Source organism: Callionymus lyra, chromosome 14, assembly GCF_982586985.1.
Source record: "Callionymus lyra chromosome 14, fCalLyr1.hap1.1, whole genome shotgun sequence".
NCBI lineage: Eukaryota > Metazoa > Chordata > Actinopteri > Syngnathiformes > Callionymidae > Callionymus > Callionymus lyra.
The window spans coordinates 18,821,911-18,846,588 of NC_141831.1; the positions used below are offsets into that span (position 1 = coordinate 18,821,911).

Genomic DNA, 24,678 nt, shown 5'->3' on the forward strand with positions numbered 1-24,678 from the left:
AAGAGACGGAACCACGCAGGGAGGAGCTCGCGATGATCCGTCCTGACCTCAGTGGGCGGAGCCTCGGGTCAGCGTGCGCGTGTTATTGGCGTAACGCAGTTAAATGGCAACGGAGTCAGGCGGAGGCTGCCGGATTCGCAGCCAATCAAATGTCGAGGTGTGGCTCTGGGTGGGCGTGGCCACACGGCCAGAAGCGGAAGTGAGTGTCGGCTGATCTCTCGCTGTCATTTGGCCACGGTCGGCTTCAGGAGAGAGAGAGAGAGGGACTGCCAAAGAAGCACAGGAGGAATCGGCACGGAGAAAAAAACCACCGAAACCTCACGAACAATGAAACCGGTCGAATAAGCTTGACGAGAGATCCGCAGCCGAGTGCGTTAGACAGGTTGACACGCTAACAAAAGGTCCATATTTAAGGCAGAAGAGCTGTGTCATTGAGCAGGCAGGACACGTCAGGAGAAGCCAGAGAGGAAAAAAAAAAAAAAAAAAAAGAGCTGACCGACTGACTGCACTGAACCAGTCAGCGTGAAAACCCACCTAGAAACCGAGCACCGTTGCCTGCCATCCCACGGAGGACAACCACCTCGCTACCCGAGGGAAGGATCTCGACAAAGACATCGCCGAGGTCGAAGGTGATACGACGTTTTATTCGCTTCTGTCCAGTCGGTTAGCACTCATGCTAACAGCTAGCTTGCTACTGTTAGCAGCGGTGATGAATATGAGCTGCTAGCTTATCGGGCTAATTCTAAAATGTTTTATAAGCTCACCACATTGTCCTCGTTTAAATCATTATTTCACGATTGAACGTTTCGTTTGTCGTGCGAAGTGCTTTTGAGCTTATTTTAAAACGTCGACTCTTGACAGCTGTCAAACAAGGTCGACTGTTCTTCTGGGTTTATTTTTGGGTCTTACGTTTAAGTTTCTGACGGTACACTCGTTTCAACATTTATCGTGTGTCGTAGATGTCAACTGGCGACAGTGGTTTTGCGTCAAGAAAAACGTCTAAATAAGAAATAAGAGTGTGTCGAGTCCACTACCATTAGTGGCTGCCTGAGCTCAGCTGTGGACTTAGAAGCTGTCAACGTCACGGGGGTTATAATTAGCTAAAGATGTAATGTTAACTGCTAGGCTGTTTTTTTCTTCTTCTTCTACAGCCCTGGCAATAAAGCTAGATTGTTCAGTGCAAGAATGAGCTCATTCATGACAGGGTTGTGTGATTATCATATGTCTTAAAACCCTCTAAGGCAGTGAAGCTTTTTTTTTTTTTTTTTTTTAAATCAACAAAAAAAATGCCCATCACCTAATTTTTTTCTCCAAAATCCTGTGATTTGTTCTTCCATTATATACTATTAAACACGGTACAATGCCTGTTTGCTTTCCTTTCATAGGGCCAAACCATCACGGGATAGCATTTGTGTGTGTGGGCAGAAAACAAATGGGGGATTACGGGTTCGGAGTCCTGGTTCAAAACAACACTGGCAACAAGTCTGCATTCCCGGTCCGAATCCACCCGCATCTGCAGCCCCCACACCACCATCAAAATGTGTCGCAGAGCCCTGCTGCTTTCATAAACAGCACCACAGCCGCAGGGAATGGCACCACGGGAAGCTCTCCCTGGCTCTTCCCAGCCTCTGCCACCCACAACAGCGTACAGGACGAGATCCTGGGGGGCGCCGAGAAGCCCAAAGCACAGCAGCAACAAGAGATGCAAGAAACACCGGAAAAGCAGCTGTCCCCCGGGAGTCACCAAGACGGTGGGACTGGTGGCGGAATCATTTCAGAACTGGAAAAAGCCCGGTCAGAGGAAGGTAAGACCGACAGCAGTGCGTCCGAAGGGAGTAACGGGAAAGAGAAGCAGCTGCGCCTCGAGTCTCCGGTCCTCAGTGCTTTTGATTATCAGGAGACCTCTGGTTTAGGGGGCAACGGTCCCGTTCAGTCTAGTACAACCTCATCATCGCTCACCGGCTTCAACAACTGGTCAGCCGCTCTCCCGCCGGCCCCGTCAACCATCATCAACGAGGACGTCAGCTTCTTCAACCCGGCCTCGGCCAACAACGGGCCGCTGCTGTTCCAGAACTTCTCACACCACGTCAGTCCGGGATTCGGTGGAAACTTCTCCCCGCAGATAGGACCAGCGGCAGCCTTGTCCCAACACCATCCCGCCCCGCCTCCTCACCCGCACTTCCAACACCCCCACAACCAACACCAGCAGCATCGCCGATCCCCGGCCTCCCCGCACCCGCCTCCGCCCTTTCCACATAGGAATCCGGCCTTCAGCCAGTTGCCGCATTTATCCAACAGCCTGAACAAGCCCCCGTCCCCTTGGGGTCCGGCCAGCTACCAGAGTCCCTCTCCCTCTCCTGGCTCCTCGACTTCGTGGAGCCCCGGTGGTGGCTATGGCAGTGGCGGCGGCGGCTGGGGAGGTTCTCAGGGTAGAGATTATCGCAGAGGGATGAACGGGGGGATGACCTCCATCAACTCCATTTCTCCATTGAAGAAGACGTTCCCGAACAACCACGTCACGTCGCAGAAGTATCCTAGAAACAGCCCGGCAGGCTTCAATCCCAAATCGTGGATGGACGACGGCGTCGGCCGCAGCGATAACATCTTTCCTTTCCAGGTTAGTTAACCCCCTTTATCACACAACACGCAATCCAATGTGTTTGTCTTTTTCATGCCGCGGCTGTGTGCCGGCGCGGTGATTAAACAGGAGCACGTCATGTATGTCGGTTTGTTCATTATCTTGCAGTAGATTCAGTTCAAATGCTATTTTTAGACGAGGGTTGGGGCTAGACGGGGGATTTACATGATGCATTTGTTATCATCTAATGTTAGAAATTAGTTGCAGGGCAATGAACCAGCATCGCTCTGAGGATGACCAATGTGTCTCTGTCATCGCGGCATTGTGTGCCACGTACATGTGTTGGGTGTGAGGGTGTCGAGGAGGAGGGGGTGGAATAAAACCAGGGCAAGCAGATGGAAATGGGGAAAAAAAGGGGTCTTGGAAATAAAATGAAGATCGAGATCTTGAGAATTTGAGACTCAAAATGACTGAGATGTGATACATGCATGAACAAAAGATGGCTCATTATCTGATATCTTTTGTTGCATTTGGAAACAAAGAACACACCAATGATCTTTAAAATAGCTTAAACAGGCCCCCCCCCCTCATTTGTAGCTAGATTGTTCTGTCTCCGGCATATTCATAATGGCTGTCACTTTATTAATAACCTGATGTGCCATTAGGCTAATAGATAGTTTTTTCCAAATGCCATCATATTCAGTTTGATAATGTTTGCCCGGCCTGAACACAATGACATGAGTAATTGTGTAATCATATGTGGAAAATGTCTGACAGGATTAATGAAAGGGGGCATGGAGATATTTCCATTTTATTGATCCAACTGGTGATTGATCATGTGCCTCTGTGCACAGAGGTGGGGGGGGCAGAAGGATGGTGATCGTTCAAGACCCAGCGAGCCTTCGTGGTCTGAAAGATGCTTAGATTTGTTTTTTCTCCGCAGAATTCTTAATTTCACAGCAATTACAGGATAATACCAGGTTAAATCGAGGGTTATCTGTTATCAATACCTTACTCGATGTGACCAGCTGTCAATGTACTTACGGACAGCACCGGCTTGACTTCTCACATTTCAGCACATGACTTCATGAAATATAGGTCAAATATTTTGAGCCGGTGTTTGACAGGAACCTGAAGCTGTGGTGGTAATTACATCTTTATTCCCTCTGTCTGAGTGTGTAATTGCTGACTCATCCTGAGCTAAAAACCCACAAGTGCAGGAGTGACATGTCTTGACATGTTCTGTGTTATAAAATTAAACATTTGGAAAAGACAGGATTTTAGCAAGAGCTTTTTTTAAGCAGTATACCTTTGAAAAGATTTAACATTTAAGATCAAACTTTTCCTTCTTAAACGGTCAGGAGTCTGATTCTGCTTGAAAAAACTTATGAATCCACAGGTTGATGAATTAAAATTTGCAGATAATAGACCAGTTGCACTTTGAAATTGAAGACTAAAGTAAAATGGGCCACAAATCTACAGTAACTCAATGCTCATTGTAGAGCTCCCTGGTTATGTTATCTTAAAAATGGACACAATTTGTATTTTAAACATTTTGTATCAATAATTATTTATAAAACAAAAGTGATTGGAAATCTGTGTCTTTAAAACAAGCTTGTGCACCTCTTGTACGCTTGTTCAACTTCTTTTGAGCCTATTTTTATTTTCAAATGATACCACAATATAAAAACAAAACCCACTTGGGTATTTTTTTTTGGTTTCAAAATGACCGTCCCGAATTACCCATTTGTCATGTGACTTTCCAAATGCCATGTAGTTGCAATTACAAAAAATACAAAGTTTAAACAATGCCTTTAGAACATTTCCGTGTGGTCAACTGCCAGACTTTACAGATGAATCGGAAAAAGTGTCATTCGCTGTGAGAATACGGATCATATGACAGTCACTCACTGTGGAAACCACTGTTGAATAATTTCACAGCCAACCAGTGTCGAATTTAGCTCTCTTGGCTTCCTTGTTGTGCTCAAGTCCGCAAACTTTTCTGGTTTTCACTTCCACTGTCCAATTCTGCTTTTATTTGACATTAATGACCTCCACAGCATCTGGGCCTTTTTGCGTTTCATTTTTCTTTTTAATCCCAATTGAAATTGAGTGAGTTTGACTTGTTCAAACATTGACTTTTATTGGATTTGAGGCCCTAAGATTACACATTTATAAGACCACTGTCAAGTGCTAAGAAGATTACCATTCAGTTCTTGTTTGGCTTGTCATCCCAAATTACAACAAAAGCATTCATGAAACCTGTTGGCAAGCTTTTGTTCCCTTGAAACTATTCCTGCTACTTATACTGTTATAGCACAGCCAAATAACATTTTGTTGAAATAAAGGAAGTACCTTTGTTATAGCGACAGTGACCCACATATAAAAACTTGTTGATTCTAAATAATCCTCATCAAAAACACTTCTTGACAATCTTAATTCTGTTTTGTCTTTTAATTTGACAATAGCTTTCAGATCTATTGAGATGTGCCTATAAAATTAAATATACAGTATGAGGGGAAGATACTGCATAGCCAAACAGGATATTGCCACAGTAACTGCTTGTTACCACACATGCTACTTGTTTGTGTGGCAACAACATTCCTCACCTATGTAGGCTTTTAATGGACCCAATAGTAACTTTCAAATGTGACCTTTTTAGTATAACTATGCTTATCCACATCCATGTTTTAAAAAGCTTTTTTTTTTAAGGCTGTTCAACGTTGAAAGTCTCTGACTGTGAAACACCTGTAGTCAGACCCAGGATATGCTCAAGATATTAATATTTATTTTGGTTGCCCTTGGAACACTTCTGTAATCCCCCTGCAAAGCAAAAATAAAAAAAAAACATTTCTAACAAAGAAGGACGACAAAGACCGGTCAATGATGGGTGTCATATTCTATTTGGAAAAGCTCATCACATACAATAAAGTCAATTCAGTGTAATCCCTTGGTAATCCCCAGGAAAAGGGAGGGTTCAGATACCTCTTGATGCTCGGCTAGGCTTCTATTACATCCCAAACTAGCCAAAACGCAGCCCAAGCTAGACGATGGGATGTTTTTGAGAACAAGGGATGATCAATGTCACTGAGGCCTCTTTTGAACTACATTTGCCATTCAGATATACAATCTTAAACATCAAAAGCTCAACCTGTTTCCTTTTCCTTCCCACTGCCTTCTACTTCCCTCTCTTCATCATACTCCTTCTTTCATGTGGCATTTTCTCTCTCTGCTTTCCTCTCCCTCTCCTTTCTGGGTGCTTGCAATGTGATTAGAAACTCAAAAACAAGGAACAATATTCCACATCAAAACGCACTCTGATTTGAATATCTGTTCTTTCTAAAAACCTTCAAGAACTTCAGTGAACCCTGGAACGTGTCTGTTCTTCAGCACAATGAGCTTTCTTCTTTTGCAACCTTGCTTCATTTTTCATTAAATAGCAGGTGACATGAAAGATTAATGTTCGAATGAATCACTCTGGTCGGCCGTTTAATCATTTTTCTGCAACCGAAATGCTATTGGAGGTTACCTTCACTTCCCAGATTACCTTTTGCTTTTCAGCTCTCTTTAAGTGCTTCCCACATGTGATCCTCCCTAACCATAGTCCAGATTAAATGATGAAAACACAACATATGTGTTTATTTTCAAGAATGTTTTCAGGGTGTGCGCCATATTATCACTGACTGATATACGTTTTTTGTTTACATCTTCTATTTATTTTCCATATGTTTCTTTAAAATGTATTGCGTAAATGGAACGAAAACACTTTTTCACGCCATAATAAACAGAAGATAGCACAAATACAACTATGTAGAAATGTTTTTTAGTTAGAAATAAGTCATAATTGAAATCCTGCCAGTTCATTAGCCCCAGTTATCCCCCTGAAAATAACATTGATAGTAAATCTTGAAAACGATTAGTGGATTGGTAGTTCTCTCAAATGGCTAACCAAAGGTTCTCATTTTGCACTCATCGAATTTTGTGAGAAATCTTCAAATGGTAATGAACAGTGAATGGAACTAGCAAGTTCATAGCCAGACAAAAAGTCTGGCTCTCCTCCCAGTGTTGATATTTGTTTAGCAGTAGCAAGTGTGTTCCTATCTCTGTTTTCCCTTCTTTAAAGCCAATGTGGGAATTTAAGACCACAATTTTGTCGACAGCTGGTGAGTTTGGCTCTCTAGCAGACGTGCAACTAATCTTCTGGTTGATGGAAATTAAAAATGTATCTGTTGGAATCAACCTCCCTCCTCTTACAACCTTTAAACGGAGTGAACCGGTCGACTTCTCACCCCTGTGGAGTTCATGTGGCCCTTCCGTACATCTTAAGCAGGTTTATCAGCAGATACCAGTCGGTACAGACGGAACTGAAAATGAACTGCACTCCAATAACTTTTTTTCTTTGCTGCAAGCAGATATCTTAAACCCAGTCAATCCTAAACAGAAAGAAGTTAAGAAGCCATTTCAGGCTTTCAAATTCAATATTTGTCACAATTATCTACCGGCTGTTTACTTTAAATAACACAAACGTGACCGAGCAAAAGCCTCGTAGTTAATGTGTTATTCATGGACCCGGCGGTTTCGTAGCACCTTGTGTTTGCTTGAGATTAATGGAGTCATACATGGATAACAAACAATAGATTTTTTTTTAGCTGCGAGAAGGATACATGCCTCTCCGGCTCTCCCATTTCGTAATCTCTTGAGAGCTCATATGCAAACTCGGATAGACAAATGGTTCAAAATAATGGTTGCTAGCTCAACTTGTGAATTCATTTAAAACTTTAGCAACACTTTTGTTTCTGTTTGAGATAACTTCACCTCCAGTTCCTTTCCAAGGGGTTTATGTAAAGATTTAGGACTGTTCAAACATGACAATATATATATATATATATATATATATATAAAGGTCAAACGGATCGGAATTTGTATCCTCCTGCTCCACATGTGACCCCATAAAATCCCTGACTGACAGCGACCTTGTTGACATGTCGCATGTAATCGTAAAACACGAGATCCGTCTTGACGTCAAGGTCTGATGTTTAATATATGTTGGTCTCTTTCTCATTTCACAAATTCCACGATCTCTGACTCATTATCTGTCGTCCCGCTGCAGGATCGGAATCGCTCCTTCGACAGCTTCAACATGAACACCCTGGAGAGCTCCTTGATCGACATCATGAGGGCAGAGCAGGACAACTTGAAAGGTGAGATTTACAGACGTGGCTCAGATGTGTAAAAAATAATAATAATAAAAAAAAAAACGGATGAAGGATCCTGTAGTCAACCCTTCTTTTTCTGTAATTATAAATGGGTGGTCTGGAAATATTCAGAATTTTGTGTTAACTCAAATCTCGAATTGCTATATACATAGTTACAAGTAAGAAACTTAAAAACTAGCCGGCTAAAACTAATTTTCCAACTGGACAACGACCTCAAACTTGTTACAACTGTGTGCATTCAGCAGTTTACGACCTTGTTTTGTGGGTGTCAAGCGCTGCCATACGTACCTGGAAAGTTCCTACCTTTCTACCTATTGCTTTCAGAAACTGTTGGAAGTTTTTTTCATCACATCTTTTTAAGGTTATTGTACAGAGAGGCCTGTGTAGGTACAGATGTGCCGAGACTTTGCTTGACTCCCCTATTCAGATGGTGTCTGATAAACTGAGAAAGGATCTATTAAAGTCACGTGAAGGTCGGAGCTGTAACATCGACTCGGATGCAGATGTTTCTCAGTTCCCCGCCCCATGTCTTATTAATCATGTCGCTTTAACTCGTGTATGAATTCGCAGCCTATGGATTGATTCTTTATTGCCGTCTTAGACGATATTTTCAAAACACCCACTTTTACCGTCAATAAAGAAGGCCGGCCATCGACTTCCAGTTATCAGCCTTGTCAGTTATTGGCTGAAACCGGTTAACAACGTCGGTCAATCGCTGACACAGAATTGTGTTATTGAATGCAGCCAAAGCCCTGGTGTTTAACGCTTTACAGCGGCTGACGGTTATTGTTGGTTCAGCATTCTTACGTGAACGGAAAGTACTTTCCATCAGGAATTGTTATTGGCCAGGACAGATCTCTCACGCAGCTTTGATTAAGCTCATTGTTAACGGAAAGAATGGCTTCTAAGGCTTCAGGTGGAGCTCTGCAATGTTCCAAAAGTCATTCATTTACAGGCTGATTGTCAACCAGCAGACCAATCGGTGAATTAGTGCCCAATCATTCTTTTACCTCAGCGGCCGTGACCTGGAAGTTAGCGTTTGATGATAGGGCCTTTTTTTTTACAGCCATTTCGCCTTCGTACTTACACTGACTTTTAAATATGAGTAACTATATAAATTGTAAATGTTGAATCTGGTTGATTATAGAAAGCACATACCTCTGCTAAGATTACAATTTTCACTCTTATTGTGATAAAACTGCCTCTAAGGTTTATTTATCCATTAAGTGTGATACATGTTGAGCTCATTGAGCAAGTACAACACACACGGAAGGTGTGAATAAATCACATGACCTCCTGGGTAGAGGTAATGATATCAGGCTACTATAAAAAGAGTAATGGCTAATAAAGGTTAATAATATCCTAATTACGATCACTACAATGATTAAAAGGTAAGATATTAAGAGATTACATTTCCACAGAATCTTTTTGGAAGACATTTTCTTGTCCGTTCTAGTCTATGTAAAGGGATAGAGGTCAAAGATGTCACCAGTTCTAGCTAAGCTAAAGATTTTTTCTTTAGCAGTTCATGGTTCTTATAAAAAGCTACCCAGACTTCACATTCTTGTCTTCTGGATTTGCTTGAGCTCAAATGCGCCCAGCTGTGATCTGATCTTCAACAGGAATTCTGTTTTATCTGAGAACAGGCAGAATAAGTAACAACATTTCTTGTGGAAATGCTCTGAGGAAGCATGTTGTAAACACCAGCCAATTTAATGGCATGATTACCGTATCTATTCGGTTATAAGCGGCAATTTTTTTCTTTAACCTTGTGATAATCCTCGACTGTGCTTCAGAAATACAGCGAGGGTTTGTCTGTCTGGAGAAATCGTGTCACAGAGAATTTTGACCTCCAGTGCCTTTTCTTCACATTTGTTCCGAGCTAAGAGCTGCTCACGACTTCTAACTGCTCTCTCTTGTGCCTTAAGAGAATGTGGCACAACCCATCCTGCTACAATTCCTTTTTTCTCTCACAGCTATAGTCGTGGAAAACATTTTTCTTTTAGTGGTGACGTCATTGAATTATGTGAGTCCCCCTACTTGGAGCCTTTATGATTACAAATATCCTTTTGACATGATCAATATCGTTGCCACATTCGCATGAAGTCGATTTAAGACTCCTTGTATAATTGATTTATGTTTTCTTTCTTCAATAAATTGTACTTCAGATGAGATCTCTAATGTAGATTAAACGGTAATTATGATTTTCTTAATGTTAAATGTAACTATTTCAGTCACGAGAGCCTATGAAGAGTCATGCTTCAAATGTCATTTTAAGAAAACAGAAAAGTTGTGGACGGTTAAATAGATAAATAAGTAGTTAGAAGGCTGGTTAAATATTATTGCCTCGGAATGTTTAATATTTCAAGTCTTTTGATTAGGGTTTATAGATATATACTTTAAAAATTGCATTTAACATAATCAGTTTACCCAGCATCAAAATCATGTGTAAAAATCATAAAAAAAGAATATGTATTATTAGGTAAATCATCAGTTAGGTCAGCAATGGTCTTAAGATGTGAAAAGATCTGTCTATAACTTTTCAAATACTTACTGTTTAAATGTTAACTTCATTGAAAGTCTTTACAGTAAATAATTGTTAGGACGGCTTCAATGACTCTCGTCTAAATTAAATCCAACAAAGTTAAGCTCTTGTAACACGTAACCAAACCCTACCTCCCCTCAAATGGGTTGTCATTGGTCCGGTGTCACAGCGTGCTGGCTGATTGCTTCGACCGCCCTACACCTGCATCATAGTTATTCTCAGAAAAGGCTTTTGTACAAAAAAAAATGGAGCAATTTAAAAGGAATTGCACTCCAGTTATAGTTCTGCCTTATATACTCTGCAGCCATTATCAGTGCTTTTGCAGCTCCTTGTTCCCTCCAGACTTGCCTTCAAGACCTCACATGGGCACAGATGTCATGAGAAACAATCTTAGCAATTTCGAATTTGCCCTGAAGAATTTCTCTTGACAAAAAAAAAGAAGAAAAAAAGACATTGTACCCATAATAATTTGAAGCAAAGTTTGCGACCCATTTTCTTTTCAATCATGAAGAATCCTCACAATACGGAAGTTTACTTGCTTCAGGCAGAGACTTGTTCCATTGTAGAACCTGTTCGAAAAACCATCCTCGGAAAAGCTAAATTAGAAATAAATCGATTCCATTTTTCATCGGCTCTTGCTAACTCATACAATTTATTTATTTTTAACTTTTTTATATATGCCACCAAACTTTTTTTCTTGTACCCATTACCATATATTTGACCTAAATTTGAAAGAATGTAATGGTAAATATTAGTAATAATGAGACCATAGAGGTGAAGGGTCATCCCGAGGTTCACATGCGTCACAGCATTTGTTTGTTCTTGTCGTCGCTTGTGTGGTAACTGGACATTTTGTCTCTCAACACAATTTTCAATCGGCGGGCTTATGTGAATTTAGATAAATATTCAAATGTGTCACTTGAAGAGGGCGCGCTGAACAAAGTGAGAGCGACGAGGCGAACGAACAGATCAAATGTGTACAATAGAAGTGGCTTTGAATCGCGTCCAGCATTGTTGGCCACAGAAAGGACCCCTCTGTTTAGGGCCACAACGCACACACACACACATGCATCACACAAATAAATGCCAGGAATGCCTGAATGTATTTCAGCTCTTTAGCTGCTGTATGCCACACACACACAAATACGGGTCATACTCGGGGCACATTTGCAATATTCAATCACCTACATTAGGATTATGACGGGACTAAACTTCAGATGATATCAGATAGAAAGTTTGTTTTCGTGGAAAATGTAATGAGAAAACGTGTGCTTTGATTAAATAAGATTTCACTTTGGGGTGTTGGCTTCAACTGAGTTTCACGGGGAAGCCAGTTCCAACTCTGATCTGAGTCAAATGTATGTAAATCAGTCTGATGCATCTCCGTGGGTGCAGTGTCCTGGTTTCTGTGGCTTCTGAGTTCTGTTTCATGCAGCGCCGTGGCTCACTGGGCGCGGCGGAAAAGGGGGGAGGGGCCAAAAATGGCTGCCATGTGACCGAGGCGTTAGAAGGCACCAATCTCAGGCCAGTCCTTACCCGTGAAACAATGGCTGCACTATTTCAGCCATTTCATCTCATTACGCCGCAGCAGTGTGCTGGACCTTGCGTCACTTTGAAGCTTTTTTTTTTTTTGGCTTCACAACATGCAATTGTATGTTTGTGTGCGGGCATGTGATCGTGGTCCGCACCACAAATGGCTCAATCTAAAATGCATGGAGAGGTTACGTGGGTATATATTATAAAGGCCTACTTAAAGATGCATTAGTATTGACGGCAGGCAAACAAACTTGTTAAAAGGATACATTTCTTTAGGCAATGGTCTGTTAGATGCTGTTTTATGCTGTAGTATATAACATTCTTTATAAATCTAAAAAGAAAACCCAATATGCGTGGTATTAATTTGACATTTCTACCAGTACCTCTGACTATTCAACTTGGTTACATCAGTTTCCATGACCATACATTGCCTTGACCGTAGTTATTCATAACATTGTCTCATTAACTCACCATAACTCCTAAGCTAGGTGAGTTTTGGTTCATAAAGATGATTATTGACCCCTTTAGCTTCTTCGCCAGCTATTATCCTGAATAACTGTGCCAGCCCCTGAAAGACAAAAGAAAATCCAAAGGTAGAAACAACATGCTAAGTAAGCAAAAGCTGTGTGATGAGCACCTTTTCCTTTTGTGCTGATGCAGCAGTTGTCACTGCTTACTATCACACACTTCGATGATGACGTTAATAAACTGTCAAGTGAGTTTTTCCGGTTTTGACATGTTTTTACAAAGACCTTGGTACTTGTTTCAGAAATGACATGTTTATCAGTTAATTGAATTCTCGTGTGCCTTCTTTAATTACATGGGTTGGGCTTAATACCCTTTTTATTGTGGTAGTAAAGTAAACTAGTATGAAATGTATCTTAATCTAGCTTTATCAAGATTCCTCTATTGAGACAAGCAGACTCTTTAGATTCAATGTAACTGCTTGAGGGTTTGATAGTGGGAGGCATGTATGCTAATCTACAAATACCTTAGCATAAACAATACTGGAGCGATCACGTGTCACCCTGGCTTCAGTGTTGCTTCAGTATTCCCACTTGGGAGCTAGCATACATGCGTATAAATCTGTTGCCCCTTCTGACCTCATCAATAGATGGATTACAATTACTTTATCCACAAATCAATCACACAAAGCAATATTTGACCTTTTAATGTGTTCAATTAAAGTTTGTATTTGCTTGTCGGATACTTGGGATCCAAGTGTTGTATCTGAAACTAAAAAAAAAAACTTAAACTGGTACAGAGATGCACTTTTTATTCCATGAATCATTTAGAATGATTCTAAGAATCTACATGGCTACCTGGTCGGTCTGGTTTGCCCTTTTTTTTTTTTTTTTGGCAACAGGCCTCAAGTTAAATATTTTATTCTGTGTCTCCCTGTGCAGGTCGCCTTGGGTTCCCCCATCCAGGCGGGGACAACCCTCTACCCCTCAATGGTATGTATTATAAAATGAGAGGTTTCAAGCAAACTCTTGTATAGAAGCGTTTTAACCTATGTTTGGGGTGATTTCAAATTAGTGTGTCTGGGAATAATTTGTGTTGTGATCGTGGTAAACCAACAATACTTTGTCCTGAGAAATATTCGATATGAGACGACTGGTGGTCTGGTGTTTTGTACTTGGAAACAATACTTAAATACCAGAAGGAAAAATATACAATATCCTCTCAACGGAGTGCGTGTGTGTCATTGCAGTGTGTGATACTGTTAATGGAATTCTGACGTTAATGTTTGTGTCTTTTATGCAGTTTGATGAGTGACGGTTATTTATCTGGTGTTGTTCCCAGTTATAGTTTAATCTAATCTTTTTGAAACGCAATATGTTCTCTCGGAAAACGCTGGAGCTTTTCCCCCCTTCTGCTGTCCATCGCTTGTATAACTGTGTCTGTTCATCGTTGTTTATATGTTTTTAATTTTGAATATAGATTAAATTTCTTTATTAATCTGACTGTCCTGGTCAACTTTCAGGAAGGAACCTGAGGATTCTCTTACCTTACAGAACCACAAGATGAATGGTTTAGTAATCTGTTGGATTTAGTTTTAAAATGTTGAAAAAAGCAATCTATTAGATTATATTGCAGTAGTATGGGTGCAGGTATTTATCATCTGATCATGTTTTTTTTAACGTAGTAATCTGTTTTATTGTACTTCTTTTTTGAAAGTCATGTTTGGCACATGAAGACGAAACAAGGAGTCTTCTGGTTCGCACATATCTATATTCCTCTTATCTCATCCAGAGCCATGTGAGGTTTCTGATAAGATGTTGCTGCAATGTGTTCAGGAAGTTGATGTTAAGGAAGTGCTGCGATCGCAACGTCACAAACGTTTATTTTATTATATATAAGTAACCGCTTGATTGTGCTCTTGAAGGGCTTGACTTGTGGTCGTTGATCAAGACATTGTAGAAAAAAAGCAGTGGCACTGATTCTTGACGAGATTGCCGGGACATGTGGGTCGGTCACATGGTCGGGATCTGTCATCAGGCCATGAAACAGATGGTGCCAGTGGATACACGGGATTCAGAGGTTGCACAGCATCCTCTTCTCTCTCGGTCCGTGCAGAGTGGATTCCTCATCTCTTTCTCTCTCACTTTTTTATCATCAGATTGCTTCTCTATTTCATTGCAATCTCTGTTCCTTCTCCCACGGCTGTTTTTAAAGCGCTCAACTCTTTTCCAATCTGCCTCTTCGCTGCTCTCCTGCACTCTTTCACCCGTCCCTTGTGTTGATGTCCATCTGGACTGGAGTGTCCACTGAGCTCCTTCTTGACCCAGCGTGATCCTCCAGTGATCCTTTTGTAGGCTGTGCACATCGATTTGTTTAATTCAATGTGTCGTGACGTGTCATTTAAAATCAGATATTTTGTCTGAGTTAAATTCTAAGTATTGTATCATCTCTTACCTTTTTAAACTTGAAGCAAATCAAATTGACTCTGAAAATGTGTCTGATTTTACTCAGGACGTTGTAGGTAGGAATAGAAGGTTTCAGTATCGTATAGGCCTTATCTAAATCGAAAATCTTAAATAAAACAGAATCCGAAACTTTTATTACCAGTGTTGTAAACACAACATAGGTTTTTTGGGGTTCAGTAAAAAATAAAAGAATTAAATAAGATAACTCACCAACAAAATGCAATAGAAAAACGAAACCAAGCAACAAGGCAGCCATTCTGGGGTCGCCTATAAAAGTTATATTTTAAAAAATGTAAAGAAAATAAAAAATATGGATAGTGTATTCAAGGAAACGCATGTTCTGTCAGTAATATTTTGGAGTAGAATTGTGCATGTTGGACATTTATCAGGAATTTCCCTAGTTGAGTTCCTAGTATGCCACGAATGACTGAAATGACTTAAATTGCATGATGAAATCAAACTGATGCACTTAAATGTGTGTTGCTTTTGTCTTGTTACGATCGTTTACGTCTGTTGTCGTTAATGGAAATTTGTAGCCATCCTTATAGACTGGTGCTACAGTGAAACTATGTTAAGTTAAACATGTTTACAACTATATAACTAGATTATCTTTAATAAAGATTGTCTAAGAGAGTCTAAGCTGTTGACATAAAATGAGGTCTCTGTTGGCGTTTGTGTCCATGTATGTCGATTCCTTTTCGTCACCTTCTATTCTTTATTCCTCCTCTTTCCTCGATACTATTCTCCTTTTATATATTCTCCTTCATATTTTAGTTACTCCTCCGGCACACCTTCTGATTTATGTCCCCATTTTCTCCTCAACATTATAATCCCTCCTATTCCTCTCCCCACCCTTTTTCTTTCTTCCTTATTCTTTTAATGCTTTCATATTTTCTACTAATGTATTCTCCATCCCTTGGTCACCGTATTCTTGCGACTCTTTTTCTTACTTTTGTAAATTAACTTTTTGTACATGATCGACTCTTATCGATGCAAAGATTCCACTTTCCGAGACTCGACATGTAATGGGAATGAATTTATCTGACATCGCGATAATCGAATTGTCTCGCTTGTTGAATTCTTCATCTCTGGCAGTTCGTAATATAGTCTCAGCTGCTTCGTGACCCAGTGGACGACCTGAGAAAAACATCCTTCTTAATATATTGCTTCCGTGTCACAGGAAGGGTGCACTGGTAGTTACCGAGAACCCATGCAATATGTCGCGAATATCTCAAGTGTGTGGTGGTGGCAGTACGTGTGTTTGTAGTCAGACAATTGTTTATCTTTCCATGTGATTATACAAGAAGAAACGCATCTAGATCCATTCTGTGTTTCATAAAAGCCATCTTGCATCAGTTGTTACCTGTAGTAGCTTCCATATCTATACCCTTGTAACATCATGACTCATTTATGAACTGTGAGGCCTTTGTGTTATATATCGTGAGCTTTCACTGAGACATGCAAAATATCAAGATCCTGTTGGGCTTCAGATCATATCGTCACCAAATAATACATAAAAAGATTCTTGTTAAATTTGGACCTAAAAATCTTAACACATGAGAATGGGCTTTGACCCATTTCTTTATATTCCACTTTATTTGTCAATAATAATAATTTTAGCAAAGGTTTCCAGACCTCCTTCTATTGTGACTAAAACTCTTTTCTGTACTCACTCTTTCCTTCTATTCTTCTTCTTCTTCACATGCAGCCAGGAATTATAGCAGGAGACGAGGTAACAGATAATCATAATTCACTTTTCGATCTTTATTTTCTATTATTCTGACATTTCCAGTGTATTTGGAGTGTTTCTGTTGTCCTTCTTTGTCTGCATGAGTACTGCGTTTTGTGTTCCCATCCACACATTTCACATTTTCAAAATGCCGATTAAGTGAAATTTGTGACAAACCCTGTGCACTTTTCGTCTACCCACACATGGATACACAACCTCGCTCGTATGCACACATACACACTGGCAGGGCTTACTCGCCTGCACAAATCTTTACAAAGCAGCTCAGGGAAGGTTGTTTGTGAGCAGGAATAGGCCAGAGAGAGCTTAACCTGGACAAAAATCTCCATCGCGCATACGCATGCTCAAACTCTATTTAATTCACTTCATTGGGAACTTGTCGATGCGTTGATCGATTGAATCAAAAGTCTTGACTAAATTCATGGAGTTTCAGAGGTTTATCTTAAATTGTTTTCTTCTATCGTTTTCTTTTCCAAAGTCAATATGCCCAGGTTCTTCTTTTAATCTTTCCGTTTTGGAATTACATTTTTATATTTCAAAGATAAATCCTCAGTCAATCCACAGACCAAAGATCTGACCTCACCTCAGAAATCTTTAAACTCTCAGTGTTGAATTTATACCACTGTTTTATTGTGTCCTTCTACAGCAGTTAACAGTTTTTTCTCTGCCTCTCTCCTCGCAGGTCATTCATCTCTCTTCCCCATGGAAGACGGTTTCCCTGACGACGAGCGCGGCGACCAGGGTCTCGCAGGTCTGGGCTCCCCGCACTGCTTCCCACACCAGAACGGAGAACGCGTGGAACGCTACTCACGCAAGGTCTTCGTGGGCGGCCTGCCCCCGGATATAGACGAAGGTACAAGAAAAAAAAAAAACCCGGCACGAGCGGCGGCTGTCTTTGCTTCAAACCAGTGTTGGAAAATGGATGTGATTCATGGTTATGTGGGAGAAATGGAACGGCCGGTTGTTAAGGACATTTTATTTAACAGATGTCCGTCCCTTTTTTCAGATGAGATCACGGCCAGCTTCAGGCGATTCGGACACCTTTTCGTCGACTGGCCTCACAAAGCCGAGAGCAAATCTTATTTTCCACCTAAAGGTTTGTAGATTATCTTCCATCAGCATTTGCAAAAAGTCTAAAATAACCACTTAAAATGAGTAATTCTGGGAAATATAGCATCCCTTATATCACAATTGTATATGATGTCGAAAATGCTGTATATAGAGGTGTTTGACTGTTTAATGTATGCATGTTAAAAAGTATTAATAATATGATTTTTTTTTCTTGTGGGTTGTATTGTGTGTAATGCATGTGATGTTATATTTTTATTCTATTATATTTTATTTTTACAGTACTATTGTAATAAAAAGGGAAAAAAAAAGCTGCACTTTTTCCTCACTTGATATTATAACATTTTTGACAATTAATTATTACCTTTAAAAATGTGTTTATATTGTCTTAGACTATTTTTTGTTTTTTAAATGTAAATGAATCTGTTTACAAAACTGAATAGTGTGAATAAAGACTTAAGGCATACAATTGTTAAAAAATATAATCAGAAATAAATGCAACTTTTATTCCGAAAACGGGACAGCAGCAGAAAAAGAAGTGTGTCATAGAGCTAATGACTAATGTTGTTTCTTTGCTCTCGGTCAATATTTGAGTAACACTGCTGTTTCTGTGTTGTGCAGGATACGCCTTCCTGCTGTTCCAGGATGAGAGCTCCGTGCAGGCTCTGATCGACGCCTGCATCGAGGAGGACAGCAAGCTTTACCTCTGCGTGTCCAGCCCCACCATCAAGGACAAACCGGTCAGTTAAGCTAGCGGCGTAGCTTAATAGTTTTTTTTTTTTTTTTTCTTCTAACATGCAACTCTGTGCACAGGTGCAAATCCGCCCGTGGAATCTGAACGACAGCGACTTTGTGATGGACGGATCTCAACCTCTGGACCCGAGGAAGACCATCTTTGTAGGAGGAGTCCCACGTCCACTTCGTGCAGGTAGAACTCCCATCATACATTTTCCACATTCAAAATGGCACCTAAAAAAATAAACATTAATGATTTATTAAGCGTCACATCCGTCTTCAGCTGCTCAACTTCATGTTTAAATAGCTACAATAGTTGTGGAGTCATTTTTCAAATGGTTTAATCCTCGCCTTACCTTCCGTATTGAACTTCTGCGACCTTTAATGAAGATTAACTGTGTTTGTGCTGGCAACATCTGCACGTGTGCTCATGCAACGGCTGAACTTTGCGACAACATTGTGTACACATCTAAAACCACCGCTCGTGTCCGTTCCTTTAGTGGAGCTGGCCATGATCATGGACCGCCTGTACGGCGGCGTCTGCTACGCTGGCATCGACACGGACCCGGAGCTCAAGTACCCCAAAGGAGCAGGGCGGGTCGCCTTCTCTAATCAGCAGAGCTACATTGCTGCTATCAGCGCTCGCTTCGTGCAGCTGCAGCATGGAGAGATCGATAAACGGGTGAGTTGACGCGAGCGACCGTCCGCCGCATAGCAATTAGTCAGAATGTCAAAAACAATTATCAGACACTTGAGAGTTTGAATAATGCATAAAGGACCATCAAACACTCCAAATATAAAAAAACAAATGATACAGAACAAAATATTTAAATTTCAGTTTATTTAAAAGGATAAACAAGTATTCATTTCCCACATCTTTTTTTTTTTTATTGCATATTTTTGCCCTTCTGTTCTGTCCTTTTTTTCTCTTTTTTCGTATATAATTCAGTAGCTTTTTCTAAGCAAGTTAATAGCGACGCACTGATGGTTTCCTTCCTAGAAGCGTCTTTCTAAGTAGGCGAAAAATAAATTATTGACATCATCTTAAGGTTTGTAGGTTCAGATGTTAATTCAGAAGAACACAAATATTTAATGTTGACTCTTCTTCTTAAAAATCTAGTTTTTCCTTACATTACTGACATTTAAGTATGATTCTGATTATTGACATATTTTTTTAAATATTAATTATTTTGGCTCACAGGCAGATTGACCGTTAAACGCAGATCATGACCTCCTTGGTGGTGGTGGTTGATAATATATTTGTTTTCAAATTACTTTTTACAGTACAAAAGTGTGTTTATCTCGGGGTCAAGGTGACCCGAAGGCCCTTAAACAAACCCCTGAGAAAACACAAGGGTTAAAGATAATTAAAATATATTCCAAACTTTTCTTTCATTAAAACAAATCCCATTAAAAGTAAGTAAGTAATTTTTATTTGTATAGCGCTTTTCCAGACCAGGGTCACAAAGCTCTTAAACAATCAGAACAATATTCAATAAAGTATATACTTTAAAGATCAAGATGAAACTGAGAACACAACAGGAGTTCTAGAAAATCAAGGAAAAGCCTTAAAAACGTCTTAAGATGTTTCTTGAAGGAGTCAGTAGATCCATCAAGCGATTCTCAAATTAAATTCTTATTTAAAAAAGGAATGCTCATTATTTCAATTTTGATTTCTCACAATGCAACACTACACTTCCGCCTCTAATCCCGCCAAATTAAAATTTAAAGAAATGGCGTCACTTCCTAAACCCCGCCTCTCGCCCGCAGGTGGAAGTGAAGCCATACGTGCTGGACGATCAGCTATGCGACGAGTGTCAGGGGACCCGCTGCGGCGGCAAGTTCGCGCCCTTCTTCTGCGCCAACGTCACCTGCCTGCAGTACTACTGCGAGTACTGCTGGGCCGCCATCCACTCCCGGGCCGGGCGCGAGTTCCACAAGCCCCTGGTGAAGGAGGGAGGAGACCGGCCTCGCCACATCTCCTTCCGCTGGAACTGAGCGACGGCGGCGGCGGCGGCAGCAGCCGGGAGGGCGAGGTAGAGCAGGAGTCGCAGATCATCGTACAGAAGAAAAAAAAAAAAAGAGAAGAAGAAGAATGCACTTTTTTGTTGCTGGTTCCTTTTAGCTCTAATTTCAACAAACCCTTTTTTTAATTTAATATATTTCTATATTTTGAAGATTTAAAAGAAAACTTGGATTTGGATGTCCAGTAAGGAAAATATATGTAACATAATTTTATTTATGCATTTTTTAAAAGAATATTTTTATTAGTTTTCAAAGAATATATATAGGAAGGACTGAGGTGTTCTGGTACTCTGCTGTTCAATTGGCATCTTTTTCATTTTGATACAAAAAGTTCCCCCCGAAACTGATTTTGTAGCAGAGCCGTCGTCCCAGTCTCCCGGGGGCGACCGCTACCGAAACTGTGTGTCGTTCTCGGCCGTTTTGTTCGCGAGCGTCGTTTCTAAACGAGAGAGAAGAAGAAGAAGATGAAGCCGATTCCAGCCACACCTTAACCAAAGCTGGTGACTTTTCGAGGGCCGGAACGATTTATGATTTCATGGGTTTTCACTTGACAATAGCTACAGAAATTAAAAAACTCACCTTCTTGTTTCGGTCTCATGCAAGAACTAATACCTCAACCTCAGCTGCTAACAGAAACGAAAGGAAGACAAAACACTCGCGTCAGCGCCTGTCGTTCTTCCTCAGAAGTCGAAGGAGGGTGGGGGGGTAGAATCCTAAAGCCACGAGCCGGGCCAGAGTCCTCAGTGTTTTAGGGGAATGTATTGAACGGAGACGTCCCATGGGGGGGAGAACCGCGTCCCCCCCACTCTTTCAAAGTCCAATACCTGAAGACATGTTTGAGTCAAAAGCGTTGCCTCTTTGCCGTCATTTTTTCGCTCTCAGTCGTCCACTTATCTTCTCATTACCACGACTTTCAGGTGCTCTCTCTGGCTGGAATTCCCTACAATTCTGACAGCACCTGAACGCCTCTCAGTAGAGTGAGCTGCATAGTTTTTATTTTATCGGTGCCGCCAGGAGAGGGCAGTGTTTCCTGCATTGAAGTTCTTGACCTCGTGGAGTTGATATCAATCTTTTATTCATTTTTCTTGAATGTTTTTAAATTGGTTGAAGGTCAATATTTTCTAAAATATATATTAAACCTGATGCAGGCGACTGAGAGTGAAAATTGGCGATCAAACGATGGAAGAATCTGCAAAAACATCCAATTTTTTACTCTCTGTCCCAGACAAGTTGACTGAAAAAGTGCTTCAAAGTTGACATATTTAGCAACATCAATATGGATTTGTGACTTTAGCTCATTTTTAGTTTAAGTATAACTAACATTTTTGTCTGTGCGCTTGAGAAATAACTCTCAACCAAAGTTTATTTTTTGTGAACTTTAGTCAGTCTTGGGAGAAGAAATTGGACTCAAATATGATTCGCTCAGGATTGAGACGCCCCCCCCCAAACCTCCCCACCCCCCCAACGCTCTGCCCTTCTTGTGCAATTCCCCCCTCAAGTCTTAAACGACTTCCAAGCTCCTCGTAGAATCCTCCGCTCGTCCGACTCAGCCTCCAGTGTTTTTCAAGCATAAATGAAGATAGTCTGCTGCACACGCGCGAAACACGACATAACAAAACAAAACAAAAAACAAAACCCGTCGGTCTGGGGAACCAAAGATGGCCGCTTAGAATCGGGTCATGCTGTTTTGTTTCCTCCTCACATCGTTTGAACTCGAGCCCAGACGGACTCCAGCAAACCAAAGATTGGCCTTTTCCACACAATTCGGCGGCGACAACACAACAAAAACCGTTTCAACACAAAGTGCACATTCACTCGTTTGAGCGAAACTCTTCAGGGAGTCGGTACAGAAACTTGATTATTATTCTCACTAGTGAAATCCTCATATCTGAGTGTGTGTGTTTGCCTGTGTGTAAGTGTGTGTGTGTGATAGTGTGTGTGTGTCCTCGCACCGGTTTTGCACCCTGGACAGTCCTTTTGTGGTGTTGGGTGAGCATTTTAGAAGTTGAAACACTTTGTGAAGAATTTGCTGTAAAATGAAAAAAAAAGATTATTTTATACATGGCCTGCTGATTTTTTGGTAAAAGTGTTTTCTAGCTAAATTATTTTGTCATGCACATATAAACATTTATTATGCACTACTTTTTCTAATTTTTCTTTTTTTCCAACAGTCATTTTAGGCACATTTTTCACAAATGGGAAAACTCCTTTTTGCAATACCTCAATTTTTCACATTGTGAAAGGTAGCTTTTGTACTTTTGTTACTGAGAGATCTGCATATATGGAATTGTTCATTTTGGAAATTTGGGATAAACATTATTTTCAATTATGCTTTTTATACATTTCAGTGCTGAGGAATCTTTAGTGACTTGAGATCTGCGGAGGAGAGACCGACGCTCTCGTGGTCCTTTTTTTTTTTCTTATCGTTTTTCTCTCTCTCTCTTTCTCTCTCTCTCTCTCTCTTTCTCTCTCCCTCTTTCCAGTCGATCTGGTCCATATTAGCATGGCAAGAAGAAAAAAAAATTAAAAATTGATGTCGATGAAAAACGAAATTCAGTCCATCGATGACGACTTACTAAGAATGCAAAATTAACGCTGAATCTCACACGAATGGATGTTTGGTGTTTAGGTATTTTAAATATATCGCAAAAAAAAGTATATAGATATATAAATATATATATATATTCTTGAACTTGCCAACTAGCACCTATTGTAATCCTTAGCATGCATGACAAAAAAAAAATGAATTAGCTATAAAAATTAATCGTTGTGGTGTGCACCAGATGTTTGATCAACCATTAAGGACGCCCTCACCCCCTCCTCACCCCTCCACCCCCCCGACCCCCTCGTGTTGATCTCCTCGCTTCCCCATTTGCAGACCTCAGCAGGATGACAGATAAGACCCGACAGTGCAGCATCTTTCTAGAACACTGTTTAAAAAGAAAAAAAAAGAAAAAAAAAAAAAAAAAAAGACTTGAAGTTGCCCCCGCTCTTTCCCTGGGGAGGGGAGGGGGGGGCTTCTACTCGACCTATCTGGAGGAAGGGGAGCTTAAAGACTTGAATGTGGTAAATGTTGCAAGTTAACTTCAAGTTGTTATGTGCAATACTTCTTTTGAATCCTTTTTTTTTTCCAGATATAAAAAAAAAAAAAAGACTCTTTGCAATGTAATTCTTTAATGCCATTTTTAATTGCAGACATTTAATTAAAGAAAATGTTAATATGTTTTTCACAGTCATTTTCTACTGTTATTGTAATCCTTTTCATGCTGGTGTTTGTACGAGAAGAAAAGAAATCAAACTATTTGTACTAATATAAATAATTGAAGTTATTTTTAAAGCATTCAAAGGTTTTTGTGCTCATTTGCTTTTTGTTCATTTGAAGCTACTGTGATTGATTGCATTGTAATTACTAGGTCAACAATGTACTTAGCTGTTTATTGGTATATTTTCAATTGGAATGTAAAATTGATTTTTATAATTTTGATCAGATCTTTTTGTTATATTTTTGAGGTGAAGCTTTTAATATGTTAAAGTGTCTAGTTTTTACTAATTGCTATATTGTGCTCCACAATATATGGTTCACATTTTCTGAAGGAAAATAAATATTTAAATATTCGTCTGTTATAATGTTACTTAATGGCAAGATTTCAATAGTTTTTAACTGTGTATGGGAAGGTTGTTGTATTTATTAATAGCATTTTTTTTTACTTCAGATATCACCTTAATTTTTATTGTCATTTCACTTTATAAGTTCCTATTTTTGTATTTTCCTTTCTAATTAATTTATGTAATACGGATGCGTCTGTCCATATTTCTAGGAGTTGGTCTGTAAAAGTGCTAGTGAAACGAAAAAGAAAAATCTAATGTTATTTAATTGTTTGCAGCCAACTATTTATAACAGTATGCATAATTTTTAAATATTTGTAATGTGAAATGTTGAATGAAATAAATCTTAACTGTGATGAAACGATGTCTGCTTTTATTGTGAATCATATATAGAAGTTTCTGGGTTCAAACTGGACACACCTGCCGCATTGTGAGGGAAATAAAAGCATATAATGACAGAACACGACACACCTGGAGATATTATCTCCTGTTGCTTCATTAGTAGACAGGTGGACTCATTTTCTATAATCGTTTCTTTGTTCGAGCTGGACCACTGCAGACTGAGAACAAAGAAGTGGTCGTAATTATATGGTTGATTTTATGCATCCTTATCCAAGCACAAATAAACAATATAAAGGGATTCAAAGCCAAAACAATTATAGTCCTAATTATAGGACGATACGTTCAAATTC

General features: G+C 40.0%; 1 protein-coding gene across 3 annotated transcripts; it reads left to right on the plus strand.

Moving 5' to 3' along the window:
• The first annotated feature begins 212 nt into the window (after nt 1-212).
• Nucleotides 213-24,347, plus strand: cpeb4b (cytoplasmic polyadenylation element binding protein 4b). 3 transcript variants are annotated; one of them, XM_087808256.1, is made up of 11 exons: nt 213-629; nt 1,386-2,617; nt 7,689-7,779; nt 13,282-13,332; nt 16,514-16,537; nt 17,235-17,405; nt 17,559-17,648; nt 18,242-18,360; nt 18,434-18,548; nt 18,856-19,037; nt 20,126-24,347. In XM_087808256.1, exons 2-11 carry the CDS (start codon nt 1,433-1,435, stop codon nt 20,351-20,353), a joined length of 2,256 nt encoding a protein of 751 aa, XP_087664382.1. In that variant the 5' UTR covers nt 213-629; nt 1,386-1,432; the 3' UTR covers nt 20,354-24,347. The 3 variants fall into 3 exon arrangements, with proteins under 3 accessions (XP_087664382.1, XP_087664383.1, XP_087664384.1); XM_087808257.1 differs by lacking the exon at nt 16,514-16,537; XM_087808258.1 differs by lacking the exons at nt 13,282-13,332; nt 16,514-16,537.
• The last annotated feature ends 331 nt before the right edge of the window (nt 24,348-24,678 follow it).

Coding starts and splice junctions, on each gene's coding strand:
- cpeb4b (XM_087808256.1), top strand. CDS start 1,433: ATGGGGGATTACGGGTTCGGAGTCCTGGTTCAAAACAACACTGGCAAC. Junction 18,549..18,855: donor CCCACGTCCACTTCGTGCAG/GTAGAACTCCCA, acceptor CCGTTCCTTTAG/TGGAGCTGGCCATGATCATG. Junction 19,038..20,125: donor ATGGAGAGATCGATAAACGG/GTGAGTTGACGC, acceptor TCTCGCCCGCAG/GTGGAAGTGAAGCCATACGT.